This window comes from Triturus cristatus, chromosome 11 (genome assembly GCF_964204655.1).
Source record: "Triturus cristatus chromosome 11, aTriCri1.1, whole genome shotgun sequence".
Classification (NCBI taxonomy): Eukaryota; Metazoa; Chordata; class Amphibia; order Caudata; family Salamandridae; genus Triturus; species Triturus cristatus.
Genome location: NC_140594.1, coordinates 82,033,063 through 82,058,332, shown reverse-complemented (window position 1 = coordinate 82,058,332; position 25,270 = coordinate 82,033,063). Strand labels below are relative to the sequence as shown.

At 40.5% G+C, this 25,270-nt stretch overlaps 1 protein-coding gene across 2 annotated transcripts in view; it reads right to left on the bottom strand.

The window, feature by feature from the left end:
* Positions 1 to 25,270, bottom strand: part of LOC146783278 (somatomedin-B and thrombospondin type-1 domain-containing protein-like) — a 404,714-nt gene that overhangs the window by 13,299 nt on the left and 366,145 nt on the right. For both annotated transcript variants that reach the window (XM_085633512.1, XM_085633513.1), the window contains exon 4: positions 2,480 to 2,638. In XM_085633512.1, the coding sequence (XP_085489638.1) occupies positions 2,480 to 2,638 (159 nt within the window). The remainder of the gene's footprint in view (positions 1 to 2,479; positions 2,639 to 25,270) is intronic.

The following is a 25,270-nucleotide window of genomic DNA, read 5'->3' as shown; positions in this document are numbered from 1 at the left end:
ACCTTGTTCGAAGACTTGACCGGCGCTTTCTTAGGCGGCATAGAGCAGAACTGTCAGAGTCGTGCTGGCGTATGTAGAGCTGAACGCGCTAGCCTCGGATCAGTGGGTTGCTGCCTGCGATGTCGAATAGGGGTAACCCCCCTGCTGCGAGGCCCCGTACCTGGAATCCTGGAAATCCTCGGGGATGCACGAGTGGCACCGGCGATATATGAGAGCGTGAGGTTCAGGAGGCACCCGAGCCCCTCAGGCAGATCTGATGTGTCGCTCCTGCGACTGACCACTGCAGTGGAGGCAGAAGGCTGCTAGAGTGGAAGGAGCAGGGTCACCATCAGCGAGGCCCACGGACTGGAGGCGCCAGCGGTTCGCGTAGCTAGCAGGAGCTGTGCAGGTTGGACGCACCGGGCAGCGGCAAGCGACGGAACCTGTCCCCTCAGGCCTCAACCAGAGAAGCCCCCTAGCGTCCCGCAATCCAAAGAATCGGGACTCGATGTTTAAAGGGGCCCCCTCACGCGAAGCCGACAGGCTGCTGAACAGGAGCGTGCAGAACCGCCATGAAGTACCGCGCTGCCGCCATTTTGAAGTCAGGCACACAAGGGGAGATGAAAGCCGGACGATTTAATCAAGCGCCGATGTCGCCGTCGGTTCCCCCAGGCCATCCCTCACTTGCCGCACAGCCCGGTGAGCATCAGGGGTCCCGCGATGTCTCAACTGCCGAAGGACTGTGAAGGGTCCCGCTCGCCGCTACGGACGCGCCGCCATGTTGAGCCGGCACGCCCCTCGTTATCCTGGCGGAGAGGGCTATCGGAGCCGTTCCGACGATGGGCAGAGCTCGCCGGCACCCACTGCCGATGCCCCACAATATCACACGCCAGCCGCCTTCATCGGTGATCGGCGCAAGTTGCCGCCGCCGCCTTTTGTCCCCTCCGAGGCAGCGCGTGAGCCGGGAGCCGAGACGCATTAAGTCCGGTCGGCCATCTTGCCCGGCCACGCCCCCCGAATAAAGCTTTTCTTGACTTGACTCATCTAAGGTAGTGTTGAGGTTTAATATGCCGGCCACAAAGAGTGTGCAGTATGCAGATCACAGAACAGTATTTTATGTGCAGAGCTCAGTGGGTTACTGCTTTTGTCACAGAGACCCTTTTGTAACTGTGTAGTTCATAAGTTACAATTGTAATGTAGATTAAAAAGTACATTTTTTTCCCAGTCTTCCATTATGCTAATATTGCTAAAAAGGGTTTGTTTGGGTAGAAATAAATTGTTCTTTGCAAAGTCAACCCTTACCACTGTATTACATTCTGAATCCTGAGTTTGTACCTCCCCAGATCAAATGCCTACCAGCATGGATGACGTGTGACTCCTACACCTTGCAGTCCCCTTTGTTTTATGTAACATTTTCTATACACTGATTTACACACATATGATTCATTATCTCTGTATGTGTGAGTGTAATGTAAAATGCTCTGACACCGTACACTCAGTGCTTAATTTGAGCCAGTGGTTTCCGGTGCTCAGCACCGGCACTTAATCATCAACACCAGCGCTTTTCATGAGCACCAATTAAGGGCACATTCATTTATGTGGAGATTGGGTGATTTGTCTATAATCACAGGATGTCGAGCCCATGCAGAGACTAGAAACTGGTTCTCCAGCTCTTAAGTCGGCAAATCTGGCCATTATGCCACATCCTCTCCCCACTTTCATGATTAGTATTTGGCTCTGTTTTAGGCGGCGCTAACAGGAGAAATGGGCTGGTGCAAACTGCCTCCTGACGAGAGCCCCAACACTTTTTTTTTTTTTGTACACAAATTAACCACTGCCTACACTGGCGCTATAAAAGAAGTGAAATACATGTGAGAGAGGGGCTATGGAGAGATGAGGGGCACTGTTGGAGGGTGATAATGAGGAAGTAATTGAAGAGCCCTCATAAAAACTGCTGTATCCTAGTGCACTGTCAACATTACATTATTTAAAAACAAATACAATTGAATATATAATTAAAAAAAATGTCTTGTAGAATGCACAATTATTGCTATTTTTTCCAACCTTTTCTTAGAGGAGGGAACTCCCCAATCCCCTTGTAGTGGTCAGGCTCGCTGCCGTCGCTCGCTATGCACCATATGGGAAGCTATTTATTTTATTTTTTTTATTTGTAGGTTTATATAGCGCTAGAATCGACTCCAGCTAGTCTGTCAAAATTGGCATTGGCTGCTTTACGTGCCCAGGTCGGCCCTGCTTGTAAAGCTCCTTCTCTAATATGGATCATGTCGGCGCTAAATGGGAACTGGCACAGTCCTGTAGCAGTGTGCTCTTATTTGTGGGGGCGTGGCCAATGCAAATGAGCTAACGCTTCTGCCTCACCCTAAACTATAGGTTTGGGCCTGCACTAGGAGCCATGCATATATTGTACATAGTGAACACTGCCCGTGCCTGCGTCATGCACACCCAGTTAAAGGTGTGCCACGGTGCAGAATGCACTTACCTGGAGCCTTCCAGTCCGTCTCCCTCGCAGCGTCCCCTGCTGCCCATGGCGTGGGACTGGCACTCCACACAGATCCGCCTCTCTCTCACCAACTGGCTGGTCCAGGAGTGCAGACGGCAGGCCGGCCCCACCTGCTTCAGGCGGAAGTGCACGCAGTACCTGGAGAAGAGGATGAAGTAAAACTGGATGAATCATTGCGCGGACAATAATATACCCACACCCCAAAATGGTTGAGTTTGGTGAGTTCATCGCCGGCTGTAGACCTATGTGTGTGTGTAACCTGTGGCTCACATGTTCGCTCTGAGGCATGGCCAACCCAGCCTCTCATCCTCCAGAGGTCGATAAAACCCAGCTGGCTTGTAATAAGCTGAGAATTATTATTAGTGCTCCCAGGTTACATATCATCAACCGTTCAATGAGACAGCGTGTGATAGTGAAACCATGAGACACCCTGATAAAGACAGGGGAGAGGCACTTACTGTTACCTCCAGTAAGTCCCACACAGCAGGAGTGCTGGGAAGTTGTCAGAAGCCATACCCCCTTTCTCCACTACTCTGAAAATGTGCCTCCCAGTGCACTACTAGTTGGGGTATAACGTTCCCTTGGCTCCAGAGGTACCTTGGGGGCCAGAAGCCCTCCTGTAAGTCCTACACAGCAGAGTTCATCACTAACTTCCAAACATGACTCCTAGTTTGTAGGGGCGTTATAGTTAGCAAATAGAATTAAAAAACCCTTCAAAATTCACAAAAGGAAACAAAAGCTACAGAGACGTTATAGTTGGAGTCAGATTTTACTCATACAAAACCAGAGAAATTCAGCTGTTATAGTTACCTGAGTTAACTATAACTCAAGCCCCCGCAATGCACTGCTTATGACCTCACATATTACATCACTCATGACATGGTCAGTGACATCACTCATGACATCACAGATGATAACTTAAATTACATCACTGATGACATCAGTGATAAAATCATCCAATGACTGTTTTTAGAGAGTGTATGAGTGTTAAATATATATATATCCTTAGGTGTATTTGTGAATCAGTGGGTGTATGAGTGCCTTTATGGTTGACTCAGTGGTTGCATGACTGACTGTATAAGAGAGTGATTAGATGTCTCAGTGAATTTATAGGTGAGTGACTGGTTGTGTAAATGAGTGTAGCTGTCTGTCAGTTGATGTCTAAGTGGGTGTATGAGTGTTAGTGGGTACATGAATAGCTATATGGGTGATTGATTGGTTGTCTGACTACCTTTATGGTTGTCTGGGTGTCTGTGTTTGTGTGTGTGGTTGAGGAGGTGGGTGAGTCAGTGGCTGTATGGGGTACTGTGTGGGTGTCTGAGCAACTGTATGGGTGAGTGAGTGTGTATGGCTGTGTCGGTGATTGAGTGCATGTGTCAGTATGAGTGAGTAACTGGGTATGTGAAAGGCAGTATAGATGAGTGACGGGGAATATGAGTGACTGTATGCGTGAGTGAGTGAATATGAGAGTGGCTATATAGATGAGTGTGTGCTGTCGCTAACTGTATAGGTGAGTGAGTATGTGTTACTATTTTTATGAGTAAGTGGGTGTGTGTGTAATTGTTTGGGTGAGTAAGTGGCCGTGTGATTGACTGTATAGGTGAGTGTCTAGGTGTGGGAGTAGTTCTATGGCTGACTCACTCAGTGTGTGAGTGCCTGTATGGGTGTATGCGTGGATATGTCAATGGCTGCATTAGTGAGTGAGTATATAAGTGGCAGTATGGGTGAGCGAGTGGATGTGTGTGTAGATCTATGAATCAGTGAGTGGGTGTGTAAGTACCTGTATGGCTCTCTGAATGGGGTTGCGAATGGTTGTGTTGGAGTGGGTGTATAAAAGATTCTATAGGGTTGTGAGTGAGTGCGTCAGAGATGCTGTTGATGATGTCATCACTGATGTAATTTGAGATGTCATCAGCGATGCCACTGACAATGTCATGAGTGATGTAATATGTGAGGTCATACGCAGTGCATAGCGGGGGCGCGAGTTATAGGTATTTCAGGTAACTATCACAGCTGAATTGCTCTGGTTTTGTATGAGTAAAACCTGACCCTAACTGTAACGTCCCTGTAACCTTTGTGTTTTTTTGTGAATTTCTAAGTTTTTTAAAATTCTATTTGCTAACTATAACATCCTCATTACCTTTGGTTTTTTTCAGTGAATATATATATGTAGTTGGGGCCGGAAAAAGGAGGTTCTCAAAAAGCATTATCCCCATATATTTTCCATAGGCTTTGGCAAAAGTGTTTTCGCAAAAACTGCTGAATGGAATAACGACAAATTTGTCAGGAAGCTAGATGCTGGTCTTGTGCCTTTTGTGATTTGGTGTAAATCCTTTCAGTAGTTTTTGAGAAACTAAGGTTTAAAAAAAATTGTATATCTGGATGGCTGGATCTAAAGGACTCAAAGAGTTTTTTTCCTCTTAGGCCAATTCGCTTCCGTGAGAGTCAGACTCTCTCGGGAGCGAGAGCTCTGATTGGCTGCTAGCAACATGAGAAAAATGTTGCTGGCTGCCATTAGAGGACTCGAGGACTTAGTCCCCTGTCCTGAAGAAGTTTACAATAAATATATATATATATATATATATTACCTACTGGCGGTCGCCAGTAGGTAGTTATAGTTAGGACCACGTTTCCATAGGAAAACCTCAACATTCTATTTTGAATAACTTTGGCGCCGGTCGACGAATCCTCGCGAATTTCTCAAAATAGGTGGGGCGCTACGGTCCGCTCCTACCCTGAAAGTCTCGGGGGGATCCGTCAAGCGGGGGCTGAGATAAAAGGGGGGTCCCAAAACGCGTTTTTCCCATGCATTTTTCCATAGGACCTTTAGAACGACCTACATCCCGAACGGCTGAACAGAATTACTAGAAATTTGGCAGAGAGGTAGTCCGTAGGTCAAGGAAGTGCCTTTTGTAGGTTTGGTGTAAATCAGTTCAGTAGATTTTGAGAAAATAGCCTTTAAATCAATATATATATCTGAGCCCGCTTACGGTACGCTTACCGTACGCTTACGGTAAGCGTACGGTGGCGTGCGCGAGCGCGATTCTGATTGGCTCTTAGATCTTAGTAAACATTCGAATCGGCCGAAACCAGGAAGCGGCGGCCGCCATTTTGTGTATTTCACTCTGAAAAAAAAGAGTGAAAACAAGGAAAGGGGGCAATGAGGAGAGTTACAGACCCCCTAACAATTGTAAGGGGGTCAAAGAAGGACAGAAAAGTACAAAAAAAACATTTATTGATTTTAAAAAAAATCACGGGGTACGCGTACGGTAAGCTCACGGTAAGCGTACGGTAAAAAAAATAAAAATAAATAAATGAAAATCAGATTTAAGAGTTTAGAAATTAGGGAGCTCTAAAAAGAGCTGTTGTGTTTATGGAGTCATTTTTTTAGTGGTACCTACAAGTAAGTACCGATGCAGAGTCTAAGGTTCAAGAGGAAGACTCTGTTCCCTTCATCATTGAAGTGCACACCATCTCCTCTATAAATGTCTTGCATGTCGTAACGCAAGTTGTTGTGGTAAATGGCACCCATACCATAGTCACGGAGGAAAGCAGAAACAGATTTGTTGACGTGCTTTCTTGCTTTGTCAATCTGTGGACAGAAATGATTGGACCAGTTCCATTTTTGCCTTTGGCATATGTTGGAAAACACAAAGGCAGTTTTAGGGAAAAGTGTAAACAGTTGTGCAAAGGTGTCCTTCATAAGCATTTCCAGACCTACCCCAGTCAAAGTGCCTAGGTCATTGCCACCACAGTGCACTATTATGAGGTCAGGGTGTTGGATTTGCATGAAGGATTTCACCAATGGCATCAATTGGTGCCACTTTAACCCTCTCTGACCAATCCATTTAATGTCTACATTTGGCAAAGCAAGGTCTCTCACCATATCTGTTTTCTCTGCAAACTTTTCACTCCAGAAGACATAGCTGTGCCCTACAATCCACACTGTGAACATCTTCAAAGGAGAACTGGATGCACTCAGGAGGTGTCTTTCAGTAGAATGGCAATATGAAAAGAAAGACAGTTTGGAAATGGAGGCATACATATTTTTAACAAAACAAAAAGAACTGATTGGCTGTTTCATACCATTCTAGAAAAAAAACTAGGCTGTATGTGAAAATTAATAGAAGCATGTTTTGTATTGGTACAAAAAAATGTGTAACCAAAGAACAGTACTATGGATTTGCAGTTAGGATTGAAAAGTCAAGCACTCTTGCTCTGTGGAATTGAAACATTGTGTGTCGAACTTCTGACCTAACTGCACACAGCAGTGTTCCATGAGCTGTTGCTATGGTAGCAGGCAGAAGTCAAGTTGGGGCAAGGGTACTAGGCAGAAGTCAAGTTGGGGGCAGGGTACTTTTGGAAAAGGGTTGGTTTTCAACCAATAGAAATGTGTCATTACATTTGAAAAAAAGGGGGAAGCACTGAGATTTGAAACTTACATGTATATGTGTGGAAAAATAGAGGGAAAGTTTGCCATTATCTGGTTCTGCTGAGAGGAGAGAGGTGTACAGAACAGAGATCCTGGCTCTGATAATCTGCTGTTTGAGTGACACATTTCTTTCACAACTAACTAATTTTAAAGGTGAGTTTACAGTTTGAGAGGGGATGTATGTGGTAACTTAAGAAATGAATAATAGAAATGGGAATTGTTTTTGTTGTAGTTACACATGGTGGATTCATAATGTGTCAGTCTGTAAAAGAGATTTTCACTTGGCCCAAAAAAAAAAGAGCAGTAAGTGTGCTTTCAAATTGGCAAAGAAATTTCGTTTTGGCACTAATGTGAAAACATGACTCTGTGTCCATAGAAGAATTATAGGCAGAAATTTATTGCGTCTTGCTCTGGTGATTTCACAGTTGCAGTAGATGGAAAAGAGGAGCGAATTTTTGGGGGAAGAAGCAGAGGGTTAGCACACACCCATGTGCTTGCCATGTATAGTCATGCACAGTAATTAGAAGCGAGTGGGGTTTTCAGGTTTAAGTCTGTAATGCAAATACATTCAGCATCACTAAGGCTGGTTGCTCCTGCTGGAGTGTAGGCAGTCACAGAGAATACACACGGTGGTGGTCTGAAAAAAAAACAGCTTGGACATGTGCATTTAAATAAATTTAAAAAAAAGGTTTCAGAATGTGTCAGTCTGTAAAAGTGATTTCAAAGTGTAAAAAGAGATTTTCACTTGGCCCAAAAAAAAAAGAGCAGTAAGTGTGCTTTCAAATTGGCAAAGAAATTTCGTTTTGGCACTAATGTGAAAACATGACTCTGTGTGCATAGAAGAATTATAGGCAGAAATTTATTGCGTCTTGCTCTGGTGATTTCACAGTTGCAGTAGATGGAAAAGAGGAGCGAATTTTTGGGGGAAGAAGCAGAGGGTTAGCACACACCCATGTGCTTGCCATGTATAGTCATGCACAGTAATTAGAAGCGAGTGGGGTTTTCAGCTTTAAGTCTGTAATGCAAATACATTCAGCATCACTAAGGCTGGTTGCCCCTGCTGGAGTGTAGGCAGTCACAGAGAATACACACGGTGGTGGTCTGAAAAAAAACCAGCTTGGACATGTGCATTTAAATAAATTTAAAAAAAAGGTTTCAGAATGTGTCAGTCTGTAAAAGTGATTTCAAAGTGTAAAAAGAGATTTTCACTTGGCCCAAAAAAAAAAGAGCAGTAAGTGTGCTTTCAAATTGGCAAAGAAATTTCGTTTTGGCACTAATGTGAAAACATGACTCTGTGTGCATAGAAGAATTATAGGCAGAAATTTATTGCGTCTTGCTCTGGTGATTTCACAGTTGCAGTAGATGGAAAAGAGGAGCGAATTTTTGGGGGAAGAAGCAGAGGGTTAGCACACACCCATGTGCTTGCCATGTATAGTCATGCACAGTAATTAGAAGCGAGTGGGGTTTTCAGGTTTAAGTCTGTAATGCAAATACATTCAGCATCACTAAGGCTGGTTGCCCCTGCTGGAGTGTAGGCAGTCACAGAGAATACACACGGTGGTGGTGTGAAAAAAAAACAGCTTGGACATGTGCATTTAAATAAATTTAAAAAAAAGGTTTCAGAATGTGTCAGTCTGTAAAAGTGATTTCAAAGTGTAAAAAGAGATTTTCACTTGGCCCAAAAAAAAAAGAGCAGTAAGTGTGCTTTCAAATTGGCAAAGAAATTTCGTTTTGGCACTAATGTGAAAACATGACTCTGTGTGCATAGAAGAATTATAGGCAGAAATTTATTGCGTCTTGCTCTGGTGATTTCACAGTTGCAGTAGATGGAAAAGAGGAGCGAATTTTTGGGGGAAGAAGCAGAGGCTTAGCACACACCCATGTGCTTGCCATGTATAGTCATGCACAGTAATTAGAAGCGAGTGGGGTTTTCAGGTTTAAGTCTGTAATGCAAATACATTCAGCATCACTAAGGCTGGTTGCCCCTGCTGGAGTGTAGGCAGTCACAGAGAATACACACGGTGGTGGTCTGAAAAAAAAACAGCTTGGACATGTGCATTTAAATAAATTTAAAAAAAAGGTTTCAGAATGTGTCAGTCTGTAAAAGTGATTTCAAAGTGTAAAAAGAGATTTTCACTTGGCCCGAAAAAAAAAGAGCAGTAAGTGTGCTTTCAAATTGGCAAAGAAATTTCGTTTTGGCACTAATGTGAAAACATGACTCTGTGTCCATAGAAGAATTATAGGCAGAAATTTATTGCGTCTTGCTCTGGTGATTTCACAGTTGCAGTAGATGGAAAAGAGGAGCGAATTTTTGGGGGAAGAAGCAGAGGCTTAGCACACACCCATGTGCTTGCCATGTATAGTCATGCACAGTAATTAGAAGCGAGTGGGGTTTTCAGGTTTAAGTCTGTAATGCAAATACATTCAGCATCACTAAGGCTGGTTGCCCCTGCTGGAGTGTAGGCAGTCACAGAGAATACACACGGTGGTGGTCTGAAAAAAAAACAGCTTGGACATGTGCATTTAAATAAATTTAAAAAAAAGGTTTCAGAATGTGTCAGTCTGTAAAAGTGATTTCAAAGTGTAAAAAGAGATTTTCACTTGGCCCGGAAAAAAAAGAGCAGTAAGTGTGCTTTCAAATTGGCAAAGAAATTTCGTTTTGGCACTAATGTGAAAACATGACTCTGTGTGCATAGAAGAATTATAGGCAGAAATTTATTGCGTCTTGCTCTGGTGATTTCACAGTTGCAGTAGATGGAAAAGAGGAGCGAATTTTTGGGGGAAGAAGCAGAGGCTTAGCACACACCCATGTGCTTGCCATGTATAGTCATGCACAGTAATTAGAAGCGAGTGGGGTTTTCAGGTTTAAGTCTGTAATGCAAATACATTCAGCATCACTAAGGCTGGTTGCCCCTGCTGGAGTGTAGGCAGTCACAGAGAATACACACGGTGGTGGTCTGAAAAAAAAACAGCTTGGACATGTGCATTTAAATAAATTTAAAAAAAAGGTTTCAGAATGTGTCAGTCTGTAAAAGTGATTTCAAAGTGTAAAAAGAGATTTTCACTTGGCCCGAAAAAAAAAGAGCAGTAAGTGTGCTTTCAAATTGGCAAAGAAATTTCGTTTTGGCACTAATGTGAAAACATGACTCTGTGTCCATAGAAGAATTATAGGCAGAAATTTATTGCGTCTTGCTCTGGTGATTTCACAGTTGCAGTAGATGGAAAAGAGGAGCGAATTTTTGGGGGAAGAAGCAGAGGCTTAGCACACACCCATGTGCTTGCCATGTATAGTCATGCACAGTAATTAGAAGCGAGTGGGGTTTTCAGGTTTAAGTCTGTAATGCAAATACATTCAGCATCACTAAGGCTGGTTGCCCCTGCTGGAGTGTAGGCAGTCACAGAGAATACACACGGTGGTGGTCTGAAAAAAAAACAGCTTGGACATGTGCATTTAAATAAATTTAAAAAAAAGGTTTCAGAATGTGTCAGTCTGTAAAAGTGATTTCAAAGTGTAAAAAGAGATTTTCACTTGGCCCGAAAAAAAAAGAGCAGTAAGTGTGCTTTCAAATTGGCAAAGAAATTTCGTTTTGGCACTAATGTGAAAACATGACTCTGTGTGCATAGAAGAATTATAGGCAGAAATTTATTGCGTCTTGCTCTGGTGATTTCACAGTTGCAGTAGATGGAAAAGAGGAGCGAATTTTTGGGGGAAGAAGCAGAGGCTTAGCACACACCCATGTGCTTGCCATGTATAGTCATGCACAGTAATTAGAAGCGAGTGGGGTTTTCAGGTTTAAGTCTGTAATGCAAATACATTCAGCATCACTAAGGCTGGTTGCCCCTGCTGGAGTGTAGGCAGTCACAGAGAATACACACGGTGGTGGTCTGAAAAAAAAACAGCTTGGACATGTGCATTTAAATAAATTTAAAAAAAAGGTTTCAGAATGTGTCAGTCTGTAAAAGTGATTTCAAAGTGTAAAAAGAGATTTTCACTTGGCCCGAAAAAAAAAGAGCAGTAAGTGTGCTTTCAAATTGGCAAAGAAATTTCGTTTTGGCACTAATGTGAAAACATGACTCTGTGTCCATAGAAGAATTATAGGCAGAAATTTATTGCGTCTTGCTCTGGTGATTTCACAGTTGCAGTAGATGGAAAAGAGGAGCGAATTTTTGGGGGAAGAAGCAGAGGCTTAGCACACACCCATGTGCTTGCCATGTATAGTCATGCACAGTAATTAGAAGCGAGTGGGGTTTTCAGGTTTAAGTCTGTAATGCAAATACATTCAGCATCACTAAGGCTGGTTGCTCCTGCTGGAGTGTAGGCAGTCACAGAGAATACACACGGTGGTGGTCTGAAAAAAAAACAGCTTGGACATGTGCATTTAAATAAATTTAAAAAAAAGGTTTCAGAATGTGTCAGTCTGTAAAAGTGATTTCAAAGTGTAAAAAGAGATTTTCACTTGGCCCGAAAAAAAAAGAGCAGTAAGTGTGCTTTCAAATTGGCAAAGAAATTTCGTTTTGGCACTAATGTGAAAACATGACTCTGTGTGCATAGAAGAATTATAGGCAGAAATGTATTGCGTCTTGCTCTGGTGATTTCACAGTTGCAGTAGATGGAAAAGAGGAGCGAATTTTTGGGGGAAGAAGCAGAGGCTTAGCACACACCCATGTGCTTGCCATGTATAGTCATGCACAGTAATTAGAAGCGAGTGGGGTTTTCAGGTTTAAGTCTGTAATGCAAATACATTCAGCATCACTAAGGCTGGTTGCCCCTGCTGGAGTGTAGGCAGTCACAGAGAATACACACGGTGGTGGTCTGAAAAAAAAACAGCTTGGACATGTGCATTTAAATAAATTTAAAAAAAAGGTTTCAGAATGTGTCAGTCTGTAAAAGTGATTTCAAAGTGTAAAAAGAGATTTTCACTTGGCCCGAAAAAAAAAGAGCAGTAAGTGTGCTTTCAAATTGGCAAAGAAATTTCGTTTTGGCACTAATGTGAAAACATGACTCTGTGTGCATAGAAGAATTATAGGCAGAAATTTATTGCGTCTTGCTCTGGTGATTTCACAGTTGCAGTAGATGGAAAAGAGGAGCGAATTTTTGGGGGAAGAAGCAGAGGCTTAGCACACACCCATGTGCTTGCCATGTATAGTCATGCACAGTAATTAGAAGCGAGTGGGGTTTTCAGGTTTAAGTCTGTAATGCAAATACTTTCAGCATCACTAAGGCTGGTTGCCCCTGCTGGAGTGTAGGCAGTCACAGAGAATACACACGGTGGTGGTCTGAAAAAAAAACAGCTTGGACATGTGCATTTAAATAAATTTAAAAAAAAGGTTTCAGAATGTGTCAGTCTGTAAAAGTGATTTCAAAGTGTAAAAAGAGATTTTCACTTGGCCCGAAAAAAAAAGAGCAGTAAGTGTGCTTTCAAATTGGCAAAGAAATTTCGTTTTGGCACTAATGTGATAACATGACTGTGTGCATAGAAGAATTATAGGCAGAAATTTATTGCGTCTTCCTCTGGTGATTTCACAGTTGCAGTAGATGGAAAAGAGGAGCGAATTTTTTGGGGAAAAAGCAGAGGCTTAGCACACACCCATGTGCTTGCCATGTATAGTCATGCACAGTAATTAGAAGCGAGTGGGGTTTTCAGGTTTAAGTCTGTAATGCAAATATATTCAGCATCACTAAGGCTGGTTGCCCCTGCTGGAGTGTAGGCAGTCACAGAGAATACACACGGTGGTGATCTGAAAAAAAAAAAAAGCTTGGACATGTGCATTTAAATAAATTTTAAAAAAAGAGCAGTTTGTGTGCATTCAAAATGGCAAAGAAATTTCGTTTTGTGACTGTTGTGAAAAGAAATGTAGTAATATATTTAAATACAATAAAGGATTTTTTTTTTTAGTTTTTTTCAGGTATTGCTGAAGAACAGTGAACAAAATTTAAGATGCCTACAAAATCTCGAGTTCAAAAAACGCTAAAAAAAAAACTATATTTGAGGACAACTGGAGGACTAAAGTTAGTAGAAGATGCTGATGTTGGGAAAAAGAAAAAATCTTCTGGTAAGCAAAAAAAACAATTCCTAAACAAAATATTGAAAACAAACAAAAATGTACAAAATGTCTGTTCTCGGAAAAATGTAACAAAACCTACAGAACAGCAAAAAATTGAGGATTTAGTTAATGCAAATATACCTTGTGCAATTGAAAAGTTTAACATAAACAGAAAAACAGCATTTAAAGAGATACGTAGAAAAATGTTTCAGAGAAGAGTTATGTCCAATTTGATAAAGGATATAAAGAAATATAAGCAAAAGGCTAAATATTATAAGAGAAAAAAAGAAATTGAAGCCATTGCAGCAAAAGCATTAGAATTAAAAAGGAAACTATTCATATTAATTTTGAATAGGATGCGTACATTAGATAAAATGGTTAATGTACTGAAATCACAAAGCAAAAGCAAAAGAGTAGTGAACAGAACAAACTTTTGTAAAGTGTTTTTAGGAAAGTGGATGCATAGTTCAAGTAGTGAACCTTTTTTTAATGAAGAAAGCTATTTTCAAAGTAATAGTTTGCTGCATGCAGTTGACACCAGAGGTCGTTCATACGAAGTAAAAAATGGTTGCATAATGGAGAAGGAGATAATGGTTCCAAGAGATGAGGTACAAGTGATGGCAGATGAGGCAATGGGGAGACGTCCTAAAGCCCCAGTGTACACTTGGAATTGTAGTAGTATTTGCACTGTGCGTCAGGAATCTATTGACAGATTTCGAGAGTTTCTAAGAGAATATAGTAAAAAAAGTGTAAAACAAAAGATTAAGGTGCTTCAAAGTCTGGATCCATGCAGAGTGAGAGAGAATACTGGTTTGCAGGGTCATTCTCTTGCTTGTCTATCTAGAAAAGTGTGCAATAGTGTTTTCCATCATTTTAGGATGCTGGCTGTTCATCATACTGAAATGAGAAAGTTTGTGAGACGGTTGTATTTTGCCAAAAGTCCAGCAATAAAGTTAAATGAATTGAATAGGGCTCTGTTCCGAGGAACGGTATCAGATGTAGAGAAGGTTGTTGATGAAATTCAGTTTTGTTACTTTGGTCCTGAAGAAAACAGTGCAGAGAAGGACACAGTAAATGAGGCAGAAGTGGAAGAGAATGTAGAACCCTCTGTAAGTAACACATTTAATGATCACATAACAAAATTTGCAATAGTCTCTAATGAAAGACCAAATGTTACTTGTATTTGTTGCCGCAGAACTCATTATAGAAAACAAACTAGGAATGTTGATCTCTACAGAAAGAGTGAAAATGAAGATAATTATAAGTGGATGGATTTTGCCACATATATATTTCTTGAAAATTGTTTTGAATTGGGTGAAGATCAGCGTATTTGTAAATACTGCTACAACAAGTTAGAGGAAAATAGAATGCCGACCAGAGCTGTACATAATAATTTAGAATTGGATGCTATTCCTGCTGAACTTTCTGAATTAAATACATATGAGTCTATACTCATTCAATGTGTTCATCCGTTCCAGACCATAGTACGTATGGAGCCCAAAACTGGTAAATTACCTCCTTCAGATTTACTGAGAGGTTTAAAAGGTAGAGTGGTGTATTTGCCCTTGGATTTGAAAAAAAATATGGAAACTATTGATGCGGATACTTTGGAAACTGAACCATTAATTATTCTGGTTAATGGTGTACCTACAAAGAATAAGAAGATTTGGCAGGAGCTGGTAGATGTGCGGAAAGTACAAAGAGCAAATTTGTATTTGAAAAAAAATAACAAATGGTATGAATCAATTTATATAGAAGAAGAAGAAGAAGAAGAAGAAGATTTACAAGGAGACACAGAAACACCAACTGGACAAATTGAAAAAGTGGACAAGTCAAAGGAAGAAGAAATTTATGAACATTTTAGCATACATCCTCTCCATTCGAAAGAAGTTATGGGAGACAATATTGATCTCTTTCAGATGAAGAAAGCAAAAGGAAATCCCGTGAGTGTATGGGAGGAGAGCTTGGAAGCTCGATGTTTTCCCCAGCTGTTTCCTAAAGGAAAAGGAGGACGATACGATGAACGTCCAGAACAGATTCCAGCTTCTGAGTATCGGACTACAAGACTATATGCTGAAGATCCCAGATTTCGACAAAGTATCCCTTATTTGTTCCATCTTTTATTTGAAAGCGACTTGTCTGCACTGTCTTATGCAGTAAATCACATTTTAAAAAGTGGAGTACATTTACAAAATGTGTCTGCTAAGGATTTTATGGAGAAAGTGCAGCACCGAGATGATCATTTGGAAACACAACTGATCAATCTGATGGCTTGTCAGCGTGGGACAAATGAATATTGGTACCGACGCCATGGTGAACTAAAATGCATGTTACGCAACTTAGGAACACCAACATGGTTCCTTACCCTAAGCTGCGCCGAGTACGCTTGGGATGATTTACTGGATTTTCTACGAGAGGCCAATTCAAACATTGAAAACATCGAATACAAGACAGCAGGAGAACTGTGCTCATTGGATCCGGTTAATGTTTGCAGATATTTCAATCATAGATTTGAGGCTATGATGTCCTTCATCTGCAATAAAAAAAATCCACCCCTTGGAGAAGTAGTGGATTTCTTTTGGAGAAAAGAGTACCAGGCAAGAGGTGCTCCTCATATTCATATGCTGCTGTGGATCAAGGATGCCCCAAAGTTTGGAACAGATACTGATGAAGCAGTGTTATCTTACATTGAAGAATATGCAACATGTGCTATACCTAAAAGCACAGAAGAGAACAAGTTAAAGGAGCAAGTTTTACGTTTCCAAAGTCATCGGTGTGGAAAATACTGTCGACGGAAATACAAGAGCAAAGAAAAATACTACACTAAATGTCGATTTGGATTTCCTAGACCTGTTCTTACAAATGGAAGAGTCAACAGTTTTATGTCAGCTGTGAGACATACTATCACAAGAAAATCACCTAAGAATACCTACAACCTTAAAAGAAAAGAAGAATCAAAAAATATAAATGACTACAACCCAGTCATTTTATCCATGTGGAACGCTAACATGGATATACAGTATGTTGCTGACAATTCCATTGCTGTTGCTCGATATGTAACGTCTTACATTACGAAATCAGAAAAAACAGAATTGAAGGAAATGTGGGAAGAGATTTCTCACGAGAAGACTGTCAGTAAGAAGCTGTACAGTTTCAGTTTGAAGATGTTATCGCATCGAGAAATTGGATCCTACGAATGTTCAGATAGGTTATCTTCTGCAAGTCTCTACTCGAAGTCAAGAAGAATAATTTGGGCAAGTTTAGGCCTTGCAGCAATGAGAAATCGGGTACTGAAATCTGTTGGAGAAATTGAATATTTGGCTGAGAATGACCCAGAAAGTACAGACATATTGAAAACAAACATGTTGGACACATATTATCCCAAGAGAAGTCATCATCTGGAGAACATGTGTCTCTATGAAGTGCTGCAGAACTACATTTATTCACGGAAAGCTGCAGAAGACATCAACAGTGGAAAATATAAAGTTGTTGGTGAAGAAGGATGTTTGGTGAAGCAAACCAAAGGAAGTTTGATAAATCACCGGAAGCTGAGTTGCGACACTACCGACAAGAAAGAATTTTACTACTTGGCTCTTTTACAGTTGTTTAAACCATGGCGTACAGAGGATGAACTACTGGGAGAATTCCAGAGCTATGAAGATTCTTTTAATGCTTGCAAAGACAGCATACAATGCAGTACATTCTCAACTTATCTGCAAATGTTAAATGAAGAAATTGAACAGGAAACTACAATTGCAGCAGAAATAGCTAGAGACAGTTCTCAGGACAGCCAAAGTTCAGGAACACACAGTCAAGATCCCCTAGGACAACCAATCGTTGAAAATGAAGCATCAATAGCCATGAATGAAGTGGAAACGGCTATGAATCAAGCTCAAGAAGAATTTATAGACTTAGAAAATTTGGAAAGACAACTGAATCAAGAGCAGCAACAAATTTATGAAGAGATCAAAAACAAAATTGATCACGGATTTCTACATATCAAAAAAGAGTGCTCATGCACATCATTTCATCCAATCAGGATGTATGTAAGCGGACAAGCTGGCACTGGAAAAAGTTTCCTAATTAAAGTCATCAGAAGCTACCTAAAGCAAAAAACGGATTCTACTTTGTCTTGTGTGGTTACTGCTCCAACTGGGTTAGCAGCATATAACATAAAAGGAATCACCTTACATCGTTTGCTAATGTTACCAGTGGAGCATGAGAACAAAATACAATTCAACAAGCTAACTGGAGAAGCATCCTTGGAAGTTTCACGAGTATTGAAGAAGATGCAAGTTCTCATTATTGATGAGGTGAGCATGGTATCAAACTTAATGCTTGCCTTTGTGCATTTAAGAATGCAGCAAATTTTGAAGACAGACTATGACGTGTTATTTGGTGGAAAACACGTCATAGTTTTTGGCGATCTTTTGCAACTTACTCCAGTTAAAGGACAACCAGTGTTTAATACTGTGACACATGAAGACACAAAGAAGTCATTGGGAAGCATTGGAAATACAAATATTTGGTCCTTCTTTGAGTACAAGGAACTTACAACTAATATGAGGCAAGCAAACGATGAAGAATATGGAAGTATTCTGAAAGATATCAGGATTGGACTACTCACAGATGTTGGGAAAAAAGCATTACAGAGTCGGCTGCTACATAATTTATTTCCAAAGGAAGAAATAGTTGCAGAGAAAATATACAAGAATATTGCAGAAAACAAAAGTGTCATCTGCTTAATGCCAACTCTACGTGAATGCTCAATATTTAATGAGGAGCTTTTGAAATTGGAAAAGGAAGACATCAGGAAATTGGAAGCAGTGGACAAAATTGAGGATGGAAGAATTACAGTCACAGTAACAGGCAAACTGAAAAATAAATTGGACTCACTAGAGAAGAACATCTCCAAAACAGCAGGATTAGAAAAAAATCTTTATGTTTGCATGAACTGTAGAGTGTTTTTAAGGAGAAATTTGGATGTTGAGAAAGGCTTAGTGAATGGAGCGATGGGAAGAGTTGTGGGTTTTATTAATTATCAGAAAAAAGAAGGAATTGAATGTTTACAGATAAAATTTGATCAGATAGAGGAAGTTAAAGACATTTGTCGTTGTTCAGTTCGTTTCATGCTTGTGAAAGACTTATATGTACGTAGGAAGCAGTTTCCGTTTTCACTAGCATATGCTGTAACTATCCACAAGTCTCAAGGATTGACTGTAGATTGTGCATTTGTGAACATTGGTTCAACTGTGTTCAAAGAAGGTATGGCATATGTAGCTTTGTCACGAGTCAAAACATTATCAGGTTTATTCATGATAGACTTTGATGACTCAAAAGTTAGTGCTGATACAAACTGTGTAAAGGAGTATAATAGATTAAGAAGAAGCTATGCTCCTCATTTAGGTCAGTATCCTGTGTTGGAGAAACGTGTAGTTTCTCGTAAAAGGAGAAATGAGAATATCTGTAATGAAGATGTAGAGAAGAGGAAAAAAAAGAGGAGTGATGTAATTGCAAGCAAAAAGAATAAGGAAAATGAAGAACAGGTTGTAGGATGTCATTTTGAAAATAGCTCTGGTGTCAACTGCTACGCTAATGTAGTGCTGAATGTTGCATTTTATCTGGAAAGTTTGCAAGAGCAGATAATAGTAAATCAGGGAAAAAGATTCTGTTCAGAGCTCAGTCTCCTTTTTCAAAAGCTGAGTAAAGATAAAACTCAAATAGAAAGTGCTACTGAAATTAGAAAACTTTTAGATGTATGTTCAGGACGAACACAGTTTTCTCAAAATGAACAGCAAGATGCACACGAATTTTCGATGTATTTTCTTCAGGTAGTGGAAGAAGAAGGAGTTCCCATTGACATTTTTTTTGGTCTCTCTTATAAATGGGAACATAGTTGTGATAATTGTTATAATATATGTGGCTCTATTGTTGATAATGAAAGGTTTATTTATTTGACATTGCCAGAGAGTAAAACAGTCACTTTTGCAAAATTAGTTAAAGATGCTAATCATAGCATGAAATGTGGTGAGTGTAATTCTGACATGTTTTCAACATTAATTTTAAGGGAATACGGACAGTATGTAATTTTAATGATGCAACGATGTAGAGCTGATGGATCAAAATTGGATACTTTAATAAAGAAGTTTACAGGACAGCAATTATCAATTTCAGGAAAAACTTTTGTAACTGTTGCAATAATTTTCCATGATGGACCTACTGTTACTTCTGGACATTACACAGTTTATCTAAAATGTGAAAAAGGCTGGACACTGTGTAATGATTCCCAATTGATTTTCAAACAACGTTTGCCTTTTGATTTAGCAAATTCCTATCTAATCTTCCTGAAACCTAAATTTTAGAGAGATTTGGCAAGATCTGGACAAAATAATTTTACCATTTTACTGGATTACCATTGCAATTTTGTAGAAAAAAGATTTTTAAAATTATCATTTGGCCTAAAGGAAAGATAACCAATTGTAATGTGGACTTTTTTAAATTTTAATGCAATTTTCAAAAACCAATAATTTAGAGATAATCGGTAACTTCTGCACATTTTAAATTATGGAATGCTATTGGACTGCCATTGGAAATTTTTTCAAAAATGATTTAAAAAATTACTATTTGGCCATGTGGAAAAGTAAGCAATTCTATTGTGGACTAAATAAATTATTCAAAAAATTTTCGTGAACCAAAATGTTACAGAGAATTGGTGAGATCTGGACAGATTAAACTTTAGAATTTTAATGGTTTTCCCTTGGAAATTTATTCCAGGAAAAAAAAAAAAATACTATTTGGCCTAAAGGAAATAAAATCAGATGTATTTTGGAGTTATTTGAGATATAATATTGTGATTATACTTCTGAAACAAACATATCAGACGGTATTTTAAAGAAAAAAGTATTGTTTTTAGATGATATTTTTTTAGAATAATATGCATTTCTGTAATGATAAGTTTAAGTGAGAAGACATTCTGGGCTTTTTTAATACAATCTTTGTGATTGTTAATTTTTTTTGCCCGCTGTAAAATGATGAATGCAATTGCTTTCACAATTAATAGTGAAATGCAATATATTCTGAAAACAGCAAAAATAAGGCAAAAATATTTTTTTGTAAAAAATGTAAATATGTGTATTGTATTATAAAATGGATAAAAAATATTAATACTTTTTTCTTTATTTTCAGATCGATATAGAAAATTTTCGGAAACTACAACCATTTTAAAAACTATTTTTTAAAAAAACAAATGAATAAATATTTTTTTGAGTGAGTATGGTAAGTTAAAAATAAAAATTGTAGTCTCTCAAGGACTTTGTAATGAGATAAATGATTTTTAGTGTTTTTTTTTTAAAAATAAAAAAAAAGGTACGCTTACCGTACGCGTACGGTAAAAAAAAAAAAAAAAAGTTTTTAAAAAAAAAGAAAAAAAAAGATGAAAGATAAGGTTGGCTCTTAAAAGAACCGTTGTGTTCATGCAGGGACAGAGGAAAGAAAGATTGGGAATATTAGACGGTACGACAAGTGTGCTGATCTATTTTACTGTTCACCAGGGAAACACTGGTCTCCCTATAAGTAATTAGATCGTGACAAGTGGCGCACCGTACTTCAACCCTCGCAAACCGAGGGTTAATTTCCAGAGGGCCAGCAAAAGGAGATTCTCCCCCCACAGATGAAGGGCTCACCTGACCTGCAGAAGAAGGAGTCTGCCCTGCAGATGATGGTCCAGGCTGAGCTGCTGTGGATGTACTGGCTCGTCTTTCTGAAGAGTTACCTCCAAAAAGATGACCATGTGTCCTTCTGTGTACTTCCTGGAGGTGTCTCTTCATGGTGTGATTCCCAAAGGAATACTTCCTGTTAGGATTACCTCTAGAAAGTACACGCTTACACAGCTTGCAAGTAACTAAGGGTGCATTCACCTTTTGCTGGCCTTCTGGAAAAGTAAAATACTCCCAAACGTAAGAAGGCTTTACTTTCCTCGCTCTCTGCCTCAAGACAGTGCTGCTGGTGCTAGCCTCACTCTCAGAAGAGCTCTGCTGTTCTGCCATCGTATCCCAAAGACAAACCAGCTCCTTCTCCCAAGGGATCACAAGCAGAAATGAGGGGAATGGGTGTGGTGTAGGAGAGTTCTAGAACTGAAAGTAGTTTCAACCAATCAAAAGTTGTGTTTCAAGATCACATGACCTACCGTACGCTTACGGTACGCTTACGGTACGCTTACGGCAAAAAGTACGCGTGCGCGTAAAAAAGACACGCGCTTGCGCGCATGCGCATAACAGTCATTTCCCGGCACTTCCGCGTAACGTGCGCGTGTTGCGTAAGCGCGCACGCGTCCCACGCGCAGTACGCGCGGCTACGCAAAGTACGTAACTATGCGCAAGCAGCGTAGATAGATTACGGACGTTGCGTAAACCGTACGCTTACCGTGAGCTTACGGTACGCGTACTATAAAAAAAAAATAAAAAAAAAAAAAAAAATCTGGAAATACATTTTACATGTTTATTTTAAAAAATATATATAAAAAAAATATTTAAGGATTTTAAAAATTTAAGCATAGTCTTTATAAAAGATAAGAAAATTAAATTAAAAATATGTTTGAAAAAAATGAAGAATAAAAGAAAAAAATAGCATTTAAAAAACCTTGCAAATTCACTGAAAAAACCATGGGTTTCACACACGTAATAGTTAGGAATTAGCATTTAAAAAACCTTGAAAATTCACTGAAAAAACCATGGGTTTCACACACGTTATAGTTAGGAATTAGCATTTAAAAAACCTTAGAAATTCACTGAAAAAACCATAGGTTTCACACACGTTATAGTTAGGAATTAGCATTTAAAAAACCTTAGAAATTCAGTGAAAAAACCATAGGTTTCACACATGTTATAGTTAGCTGGACATTTTACTCGTAAAAAACCAATGAAATTGCCCCGTTATAGTTAGTTCAGCTAACTATAACTCGCGCGCCCGCAATGCACTGCTGATGACGTCACATATTACATCACTCATGACATGGTCAGTGACATCACTCATGACATCACTGATGACATCTCAAATGACATCACTGATGACATCACTGATGACATCATCCTTGTGATAGAGTGGCAGACCTCCTCTCACCTTAATATAAGCTTTGATACACACATTCAAAAATAGAGACTAAAAATTTCAAAACAATGGACATACCAATACCAGTTACAACAACCTCTTCAGTAATTCTAAGATCCACATACACATCCACTCATTCACCAACAGTCCTATACAGTCACTCATACATGTACTCACTCATCATATGTACTCATACACCTATACATCCTGTTACACAATGCCACTCATCCATAGAGTTACTCACACACATAGTCACTCATGCTAATAAAGAATCAAACATACATTCACCTGCATATACAGTTATACACACACCACCACACTTACTTCTACGGAAACTTACACATACTTAGTCTGTAAACAATCACTTATAGAAACACATACTTATTCATACAGGAACTCTTTCAATCTCTCCCTCTCACATATACTCACATATATACACCAATAGTCACATATACTAGTTTAAAACATATGTAGTTACTCCTGAAGACACTATTGAGACAGTCATTCACTCACTAACACACCCATACACACACTCATCCACCCATACAGTCCTGCACACATGCTGTCTTCAACACATACAAACAGTGAGTCACTCATTCATGCACCTATGCACTACGTAATACCCCCCACCGAACCATACAGACACTCAGACTGATACTCAAAAAAACAACTAATAACCTATATAGACACCCATGTAGCTACTCACCAACCCATGCAGCCACTTATACACAAAGTGAGAGATACACTTAATCAGTCAGTTACACAATCAATTTTTCAAAAACAAATCATCCATTTAGACACTTATATACCCATTTATTCTTCCATCGACCTTGAGATATACATATATAAAACATATTTAATTTTCAGAAAAACACACATTCACTGGATGATGTCATCAGTGAGGTCATCAGTGATGTCATTTGAGATGTCATCAGTGATGTCATGAGTGATGTCACTGACCATGTCATGAGTGATGTAATATGTGACGTCATCAGCAGTGCATTGCGGGCGCGCGAGTTATAGTTAGCTGAACTAACTATAACGGGGCAATTTCATTGGTTTTTTACGAGTAAAATGTCCAGCTAACTATAACATGTGTGAAACCTATGGTTTTTTCACTGAATTTCTAAGGTTTTTTAAATGCTAATTCCTAACTATAACGTGTGTGAAACCTATGGTTTTTTCAGTGAATATATATATATATATATATATATATATATATATATATATATATATATATATATAATGAGGCAGGGTAGGTATACCATGCACCCCTAGGCACTGTAGGGGGCCCCCAGAGAGACCACCCCTCTGGGTAGAAAATTGAAAAATAGATTGCCAATTTTTGCCTGCAACTGCAACTGTGGGACTCCCACGGTCCGTCTTAAAACATATATGGAGAGGGGGCATCGATGGGGCCATGTTTGTCCCCAGGGACCTCGCTCCCCGGGGCTGAATTCTTTAATTAAGGAGAGGGGTCACACTGCCCCCTGCCCGTGCCATGATAGGCATGGAGGAGCCCACCCCCTGGGGCCACATTCTTTAATTAAGGGGAGGCGGGGTGAAAATGCCCCTTTCCCCGAGCCATTTTACGCCCCAGTGAGCCCTTCACTAGTGCCAAAATGTATAATAAAGGGGAGGGGGGCTGTGCGGCCCCCCCTCCCCGAGCCTTCAATGGCCCCAGGGATCCTATACCCTGGGGCTGACTACATAAGTAGGAGGCTCTTACTGGGCCGGCTCAGTGACTATTTCCCCGTAGCTCACTCCCCGACACAGTAGTTTCCCTGTCCTCACTACCGCTGGAGGGGAAACATATGTTTGCTCCCGTCTGGCGGGAGCATTTTTACATCTCGTACCAATCAGTAGTAAACATACAAGTCTGCTTCCAGCTTACGGAAAATGCTCCCTCTGTCTGGGAGCAGACTTGTGCTCTGTATCCCTACCCGCACTCCTGCAGGCAGGAAAACAAAACACATATTGCTCCTGCCTGGAGGGAGCATGCAAAAAACAGCTGCTCCCTCCAGGCGGAAGCATTTCTGGCTCTGCAGCATGCGGGTAGCCGGCTGAGGCCGTGGGGACTATGTGGCTCCACCAGTGGCCCCCAATGTGTGGTTATTGGGTGCCCTGGGTGGGCATCGGCCTATAATTAATGGAGCCCCTGTGGGATGGTGTCCCCGGCCCACATAGGCTGGGGGAGGAGAGGCCGCGCAGCCCACCTCTCTTTTTATTATAATATGCTGCCCCAGCGGATGGAGTCCCTGGGGTCTATTAAGGCTTGGGTAGGGGGGCCGCACCCTCGTTCCTTTAGAATTTGGCCCCAGGGGTAGAATCCCCGGGGCTCAAGAAGGCTCGGGAGGGGTGCTGCATGCCCCACTCCCCTGTTTAATTGTAGGGTGGCCTCCCCATAATATTTATGTTTTGGCTCCAGGGGGATAGCGTCCCCGAGGCCCAAAGGCACACCCTATGCTGTTCATGTCAAAGACTGCACAACATTGGGTTGGCAGCCTACTGGGGAATGGGCCCACGGCCTAGCGGCAGGCCATGCCCTGTGGCTAACCCCCAACTGCGCACGGCCAAAGGCTGCGCACAGTTTGGGGTTGACTCCCTGTGGGGAGTTGAACGCAGGGCCGTGCTGAAAGCCATGCCCTGCAGCCAACTCCATGCATGACCAAAGGCCCACACGAAAAGCCATGCACAGCGTGGGGTTGGCTGTCTGTGGCCAACCTCGCAGCGTGGGGTTGGCTGCCTGTGGAGAGGTTTGAAGCAGGGCCTGGCCACAGGTAGGAGGCTGGCTCTACTTCTGGTAACAAAATATTACTTTATGTTTAAAAAAACAATAGAAATTCACAGAAAAAGCAAAGATTAAAGTAACGTTATAGTTAGATGAAATGTTCAATAAGAACGTAACATAATAAATTTAAAAAACACAGAAATTCACCAACTATAACTATCGTTATCTCGAGTAACTATAACTCGAGCCCTAAGGTAACTATAACTAGAGCTCTCATCATGCTCTGCTAATGACCCCACATGTTACATGACTCATGACATCTTTGATAATATCACTGCCACATTTGCAATGAAATTACTGATGAGAAAACTGTGCATGGGGGGACGCAAGTTATTGTTACCTTAGGGCACGAATTATAGTTAATTGAGATAAATAAAACATTTCTGTTTTTTGTTTT